This window comes from Strongylocentrotus purpuratus, unplaced genomic scaffold, assembly GCF_000002235.5.
Source record: "Strongylocentrotus purpuratus isolate Spur 01 unplaced genomic scaffold, Spur_5.0 spur5_scaffold_19, whole genome shotgun sequence".
Lineage (NCBI taxonomy): Eukaryota > Metazoa > Echinodermata > Echinoidea > Camarodonta > Strongylocentrotidae > Strongylocentrotus > Strongylocentrotus purpuratus.
Genome location: NW_022145604.1, coordinates 6,188,274 through 6,196,825, shown reverse-complemented (window position 1 = coordinate 6,196,825; position 8,552 = coordinate 6,188,274). Strand labels below are relative to the sequence as shown.

Below are 8,552 nucleotides of genomic sequence, written 5' to 3'. Positions count from 1 at the left end.
CTACATGTATTCACTATTCACATGATTGTATAGAAAAATGATTACATCACTAGGATAACTGAAATGACTAATTCCGCCATTGCTAAATTATAATTTCAATTAGCAACTAAATTATTCATATCCCGGCCCTTACCAAGTTTTTGTATTTATTTTTAAGGAGGCCTATGTGAGAATTGATTTGCTCGATTTATATTTCTTGAGAACGTGGCATATAATAAAGCTTACATCTATACCTTACATTCTATCTATAGTGTCTTATGACCCCTTGCTCAAGTGATAATTCATGAGGATTTTGCCTAGGGGTCCGTATTCTTCTCGAATTTAAACCTCACTCTGGGTATAAGTTCGTCCTAAAGTCGATATCTCCTTTTATAATTTTAGTCTTCATATCGGTGTTAATGAAATGGATAACATCAAGGCTCAAGCCTGTATCTGGTTTTTACTTGATTTTGATGTGTGAATGGCATGCGTTATGCAGAATGTGTATTGTTGTCGCATATTGAAATGTGATTCACATCACCGTGCTTTAAAAACTGATGTGACAGACCTGGATAATTGAACAGCGCCATCTCTAGCGAACACTAGTTTACTGTTTGCCATCTCTATTTTTATAATAATAAAAACCGGTGCTTTTATAAAGCGCTTACCACCGAAGTCTTTAAGCGCTATAGAAGGAAGAAACAAAGAATGACATAAGAAATAGTTATAGCAGGAAGAAACAAAAGGATAACCTAAAAGAAGGTTATAGAATCTAAAAACATAAATAACATAAGAAAAGATATAAAGATAAATAAGAAAAGGTTGTAGAAGGAAGAAACAAAGGATAACATAAGAGAAAGTTATATGAGGAAGAAACAAAGAATAACATAAGAAAATGTAATAGACGGAAGAAACAAAGAATAACAGTAAAAACAGTTATTGAAGGAAGAAAAAAAGGATAACATAAGGGAAAGTTTATAGAAGGAAGAAACAAAGAATAACATAAGGAAAGGTTATCGAAGGAAAAAACAAAGAATAACTTGATAAGGAAAGGTTATCGAAGGAAGAAACAAAGAATAACATTAAAAACAGTTATTGGAGGAAGAAACAAAGGATAACATAAGAGAAGGTTATAGAAGGAAGAAACAAAGAATTACATAAGGAAAGGTTATCGAAGGAAGAAACAAAGAATTACATAAGGAAAGGTTATCGAAGGAAAAAACAAAGAATAACTTGATAAGGAAAGGTTATAGAAGGAAGTAACAAAGGATAACATAAGAAAAGGTTATAGATGTAAATAAAATAAAAGGATAACATAAGAAATGGTTATAGAAGGAAGTAACAAAGAATAACTATGGAAAGGTTATAGAAGGAAGTAACAAAGAATAACTATGGAAAGGTTATAGAAGGAAATAAAAAAGAATAACTATGGAAAGGTTATAGAAGAAAGTAACAAAGAATAACACAAGGAAATGTTATCGAAGGAAAAAACAGAGAATAACTCCATAAGGAAAGGTTATAGAAGGAAGTAACAAAGGATAACATAAGTAAAGGTTATCGAAGGAAGTAAAAAAAAAAAAAAAAAAAAAAAAAAAAAAAACACCGATAACACGTAGGGCCGTGCATCTCAGATTTAACATTTTTAAATGATCCTTTTAAAAGTCATAAGTCATAACCAATATGACTTTGAAATATATTTTATTTCATGATGAATAGTAACTTGTTTCCTGTCCAATGACACCATAGTTGATATTTCTACCATGGATGACTGAGCACAAGGGTCTTTAAAAAGGGTTGTCAAAATCGCCATGTACCAAGTTTGGGTTGATAAAACGAATGTGGGTCAGGCCATATGCATGTGCTTCTTTGGTATTAAATACATTTAGGGTTAAATTATGCCCCGTGCTTCAGTGCTTAATTGTTTAAAATGGTGCAATAAATCTATACTTTCACGGAGCCTTGTGTCGATCCATAGGATAAATTGTTATTATTTTTAACAGCCTTCTAACTTCTAGTCTCATGATATCTAAGTTCTCTCTGCCCCCATGCCCGCTGCGCTATTTCACACGCGTAATGAGCATAAAGTGTTTATCTCGAATAGCAAATGAAAACTCAAATGCAAGAAAGAACACATAATTATGATGACTCGTATCAAATAAAAATAGACAGTAGACTTTCATACAAAGGATAACATCCTAAATCAACTTTAACTATTTTGTATCACTCAATGAAAAGGGTCACCTAAAACAAGGGATGCTAATAAAAGTCAAGATTGTAGTGATCATGTTTAAGAAAATATCATAGATTTTGCTGGAAATATGCATTTCCTTGAGTTCGTTTTTATATTAACACTTTTACTTTTAACTACCCAATAGCCCATGTTAATATGTGAGCAGCATTATTGTTTTGAAGTGAGATAATACACATATAATGGCTTTTGACTCAAATTAATTGCTTCAGCCCAAACTTGGTACAAGACGATTTTGACAATCCTTTTTGAAATAGCCTAATGCTCAGTCATCCGTGGCAGCACAATTATAAATATACTATCATTAGACAGTGTATTAGTTACCCTTACCATAACAAACGATTCAGTTTCACTTTCCAGCGGAAATAGGATATTTTGATTTCAGGAAATGTGCTGCCTGAATTAAAATATTCTTGTTTTGCTCTCAAACCTAAACTGAAGCATTCATCAAAGATGCTTTTAACAGGGCGTAAAATTAGTGCGCTTTCGTGAAGCTCTTATCGCAGAGGTGTATATTGATTCTGCTTCAAACCAAGTCAGCCGTTATTGCCAGATTCCCTGAACCACAGAAGACCATCTTTGGAATACTTTATTGATCTTTCCTAAAGTTGAGGTAAATATAGAAGTGAAGCAAACTCTGACAATGAAAAATTGAAATGATCGATTGATTCTTATTTTCAAACGATTGATTCTTATTTTCTTACGATTGATTCTTATACCTAAAGGTCACATTTGCTCTACGGCCAGAATACGGCGGCCGTACGCCCCGAAATCGAGAGATACCTGCAGCGACCGCATAGAATCTGTGGCCGCAGAGAATCAGATTCACACTAGGGCGTACCCCTATCTTTACAGGCCGTATAGGTCGCCGTAGGATTATAACGCGGAGATGTTTTCATTTCTAGGTTCGAGGTAGCGATTAGACACGCCGTAGCCATGACGTAGAGCGGTTCCAAGGCGACAATATGTCGGGCGAAAGGTGGCCTTGCGTTTCCCGTGCGGTTGTCCTAGGGTCTTATGAATTACAATTGACTTTTGCAGAACCCAACAAAATTGCGGCGGCCGCAGGAATTCCACGGGCGGCCCTTTTAGGCCCGTACGATGACCTTGTTTTGTGGCCCACGTACAAGGCCCACTCGGACGACGTGGAATTACACGAGTGTTATGGACTTTTAAATTTGTCGCAACATACCTGTACTTGAAATTCTTGTATTTTCGCACACCGCTTGTGTAGATTTACCGAGTAATTCTACATTAGCTCAAATCTTCTTCTTTTTTCTTTTTTTATTACGAATTTCTTCCTAGGCAGCAAGATCATATTTTTTTCTTTAACAACTACGAGTTGCTCGTTTGCAGAGATATTCGATTTCACAAATTTAATTAAATCAATCCTTAAAATTGTGCCCTTTGTTGCCTGGACTAAAGAGACAACAACCATTGGGCTCTAAACTTTAGTATTATTCCATTGCATATAAGTTAAGCTTTAGAAAGAGAAATACTTATCATGACATAAGTGAAGAATATGTTACTAATACTAAGCATCAGTCAAATATATCCGGGTTATGGTTAGAGTTAAGGTGATAGACCTGTGGTTAGGGTTAAAATTGTTAATGTGAAAGTTGGTTTCCTGCAGTTTATTATCTTCTATTTCTATTTCAGACAGGAGTCAGTTATTATGGCATTCATACGAGCACCTCTTCTACGCTGTCTGCCATTGGCTGTGTTATTTATTCTCACACCGACGCTGATCCAAACCATACCCCAAGATGCCATGTTTACTCCTTCTATGACATGTGATTATGATGCCGAGCAGAAGAAAGCTGATTGTTATTATCGTGAGTTGGACTCCATCCCTCAGAATCTTCCAGACGATATTAAAGAACTGGGCGTCGGGTCCAACAATATCACGTTCATCTTGAGTTCTTCTTTCAAGAAATACCCTTTGATCCAGGTCTTGGATCTTTCCGACAACGACATCAGAATTATAGAATCTGCATCTTTTTACCCTCTAAAGGAATTGAATAAATTATACCTATCATTAAACCCTAATCTTGTTCTCCCAGCTACAGACCTGTTCAGGTGGTCTAAGAACCTGTCCACCCTGGGACTGTCTGATTCGAATCTGAAACTGCTTCCAAATGACACTCTGAAATGGAGCCCGTCTGTAGAGTATTTAGACCTTAGCGACAACAAACTCACTTTCGTTAACATGAGCCTTTGTGGCAGAGCAAAGAAAATTGACTTGGCTAATAATAAAATCGAGCATCTCACCGCAGAATTTGTCATCTTCGGATGTCAAAGTGATTATGTGGATCTGACCGGGAATCCTATTAAATCAGTAGACCCAAACGTTATTGCATCGTTGCGTGCCCGATCACTGGTCCTTGGAGAGTACCCGTTGACACTTGAGATACTAAAGGATATATTTAGCGGGATCTGTCGCTCTGAAATAGTAGAGCTCAATATAAGTTGGACCGATATCACAGTCTTGCCACGAGATTTCTTTGGTCACTTGCGTAATTGCTCTCTTACCGTGCTTAGATTAACATGGACCAAGATACAATCCCTCTATCCGTACGTGTTCTCAAACTTGGCAAGACTTGTGGAACTTGATCTATCAAACAACGAAATACAATCCCTCTCTCCATACGTGTTCTCAAACTTGACAAGACTCGTGGAGCTTGATCTATCGTCAAACAAAATCGTCACTGTTGAACCGGTATTCTTTCAAGGCATGCGGGAGCTAAAAGTTTTGAACTTGAACTTCAATGAAATAAAATATATAAACCCAAATACTGACGTATGGGCACTGGACTTGAATGAGTTGCACTTACGCGGCAATTCTTTGACAAAAATATTAGAATTCGCATTTTTCGGTTTGCGAAAACTAATGCTGTTAAATCTGAGCTTCAACGAAGACCTTATTGTCCTGAAAATAACGTCGTTTTCGAAACTGACGGGAATTGAAACCATCGACTTGAGCAATTGCAGGCTTTCCGAATTTCAACCGGTAGCCCCGAACTTAACAACCCTTTCCATGAATAACATGAACAGCCTAATGCTCTTAATGCAACCTGGAATACCCTTCAAAGATTCACAAGGCCTTGTAGATTTGGAAATCCGTAAAGCGGGGCTGATGATAATTCATCTCTGGGATAAGAGCCTGAATGTCTCTCTATTTGACGGATTGTCAAATCTTATTACTTTGGATCTGAGCTTTAATAATTTACACTTTTTCTTTGCAGCTAGGATCTTCGAGCAACTCTCTGCTCTTCAGAACCTTAAGTTAGAAGCCTGTCAAATTGAATGCCTTCATCCATTAGCTTTTACGGGATTGGAATCGCTTCGGGTGCTAAATTTACGTGGAAACGTAATTCAACAACTTAATTTTGATATATTCAAAATGTTAGATCAAGTGACTATTATCGATCTTGATAACAACCTTTTGGCATACCTCGATGAACAACTATTCTCGAACAATCCCAGACTGACTTCTCTTTTGCTATCAAACAATAGATTAACCCGTCTCAACCAAACGACATTTGAACCGATAGAATCTTCGCTTCTATCTTTCGATTTGTCATTGAACCCTATCGACTGTAACTGCGATCTACGATGGTTACGCGATTGGATGAGTGGACATATTGACGTCATTGACGAGAACAGAATCGTCTGTTCATCGGCCTCTTTAGAGCCTCTCCGCGGAAAACCTTTGCTTGAATTTGATCCCAGTAAACTTTGTGGACTCAACATTGCTCTTGTATGCTTGACTCCTCTCGCCGGTATTTTCTTGGTTGTCATCGTCATAGTCCTTTATCACTACCGATGGCCGTTGAAGTACAAAATCTTTCTCTTGAAACTAATGGTAGTTGGATATAAAGAGATGCGAGACGCCCGGGACCACAACGACTACGAGTTTGACTTGAATATCATCTTCTACGATGACGACGAAGAATGGGTTCGTGAACAACTCCAACCAGCTCTTGAAGAATGGCTTCCGCAGTTCCAGAGGAATGTCGTTGGTGATCAAGATCTCGTCATTGGTATGCACTACCTGGACGCCGTCGACTACGTGGTGAGTCATAGTTACAAAACACTCATTCTACTCAGCAGAGCCGCCGTACACGATCGCTGGTTCATGCTCAAACTCCGCACCGCAATGGACCATGTGAGCGACACCGAGACCGAATTCGTAGTCGTGGTCTTTCTCGAAGACATCCCTGACGAGGAGATACCATTCTTGGCAAGGCTATATTTAAGTGATGGCAGACCCTACCTACATTGGACCGAGGACGTCAGAGGACTCGCTTTTTTCTGGAATAAACTGGTGAAAAATCTCACCATTAATCTCAGGACTAATGACTTGATCCCCAACGAGTAGTAAAGGTCTGACTTATTTACGGGCTAGTTTGTTCCATACATTACTGTCCGCATCTTACATTTTCGTATATCTGATTCATGCATTAAGCTAAGAGCCCTACTGGTGCTAGGGTCAGACTAAATATGAAAAGGCAAACACATGTGATGTCAATTTATATTCAGATATCCATAATATGTGGTTATGCATTATGATACACCAAATGCATAAATGATACACTAAATGGCCAAATACCTTGGTTTTGCTCTTGTGCAGTATACCGGTTGATGGAAGAAATATCAAAAATAACTATGCATGTTACTCTAGACCAGGGATTCCCAAAGTCTGGACCGCGGGACATGCTAATCCGGACCGCCGGGGAGGCCCTTTTTTAAACCTTAAAAGGGCCGGGGGCAGAATTAACTCTGCCCCTATCTTTTTGGTACCAAATGTATATAAGTTTCGACCAAAGGGTACAATTTTTTAGGCGCGTACGCAGGAGGGGGGGGGGGGGTTGGGGGGTTAACCCCCCCCCCCTTTGGTATTTTTATGTATTTTATGCCCACGACTGACCTAAAAAAGATTACCAACGAAGAAAAATGTCAAATTTTCAAATTTCAAAATCTTACCCCCCCCCCCCCCCCCCCCGCTTATTCAGCGGGTGGCTGAGTCGTTGCGACTTTTTTGGGGGGACCAAAAAACCAAAAAAAATGTCCTTTTACTCCCCCCCCCCCCCCCCCCCCACCCCCCCTGCTTATTCAGCGTCTGGCTGAGTCGTTGCGAAATTTTCGGCCCGATTTCAAGATTTTAACCCCCCCCCCCCCCCCCTTGAAAAAATCTTGCGTACGCGTAGTACTGCGTAGGGTAACAAAATCACGGCGCTACCAAAACAAAAATTTGACCATAAATTATGTATTATAAGATGGGTAGATGAATTCCTGCAATCTGATTAGTCAATTACTGTGTACTTATTTTTACTTGATGCACGCGATATCGAGAATCGATACCACCGATATCCTTTTGTATATAATTCTTATATATATATATATTTTTTTTTTTCTTTTAATTTTCGTTAATAATTCTTATTTTTGTTATTCTTTTTTTAATTTGTTTCAGAGTAGGCCTAGGCCTAGATAGTTAAATGTGCACTTACTACTTTTTTTATTTTTTTTAATTTCATGATAAGTTTCATGAAATCATGCTTTCCGGAAATTACCGGATGCATGGTTATGGCAAAATCATGCGTCCGGTAGTCACCGGAAAGCATGATTTAGCCATGCACCCGGTAAGTCTATAAAATAACAGATTTTTTGTATTTTTGACGTTTTGGGGTCCCTATTTTATAAAACAGATAATGCACAGGTTTAATTTGTGGGTCGGTGGAATTGTGTGCACGCGGTACCTGCAAATTTGGTCTAAAACCATTCGAAGGTACCTTTTGCATACAATTCCTACCGACGCACCCAAACCTGTGCATCATAATTTTGTATACTGTACCCGTGCAAAATTGTCACTTCACGGATATGTGAATAGTTAATTTGTAATCAATACATTTAAAAGCCATTCGAAACATAGATATGAAATTTCATGGACTTATTGACTATGATATACTCTATCAAAATTCCGAGGTTTGTTTTGTTTTGTCATTCCATGGCTGAGATTCCAAGGGGGCAACCCCCCCCCCCCCCCAGTCCCCCCTCCCCTGGCCTTGGCTGAGACCTCATGTTTTGAGTGAGTTTTGGAAATAACATTATTTGAATTGAATCGAACAATTGTGTACTAAACTAACCCGGCCTTTTAGGGTTAAACTGTAACAATTCCCCTTTAATTAGATATAGACATAAACACAAGCCTCATTTTCCTCAGTTTACGAGTGCCATTACTGTATATATTAGGAGTAGATTGTCTGAACATTTGCATTAACGCCTTCGTCTTTCAATCACTCCATTTGTGCCAATGTTTAGGCAG

The 8,552-nt window shown here is 38.4% G+C and overlaps 1 protein-coding gene across 1 annotated transcript; it reads left to right on the top strand.

Moving 5' to 3' along the window:
* The first annotated feature begins 3,902 nt into the window (after positions 1-3,902).
* Positions 3,903-6,751, top strand: LOC105445890 (toll-like receptor 3). The gene has a single exon (XM_011682018.2). It carries the CDS (start codon positions 3,903-3,905, stop codon positions 6,606-6,608), a length of 2,706 nt encoding a protein of 901 aa, XP_011680320.2. The 3' UTR covers positions 6,609-6,751.
* Positions 6,752-8,552: the final 1,801 nt, after the last annotated feature.

Coding starts and splice junctions, on each gene's coding strand:
- LOC105445890 (XM_011682018.2), top strand. CDS start 3,903: ATGGCATTCATACGAGCACCTCTTCTACGCTGTCTGCCATTGGCTGTG.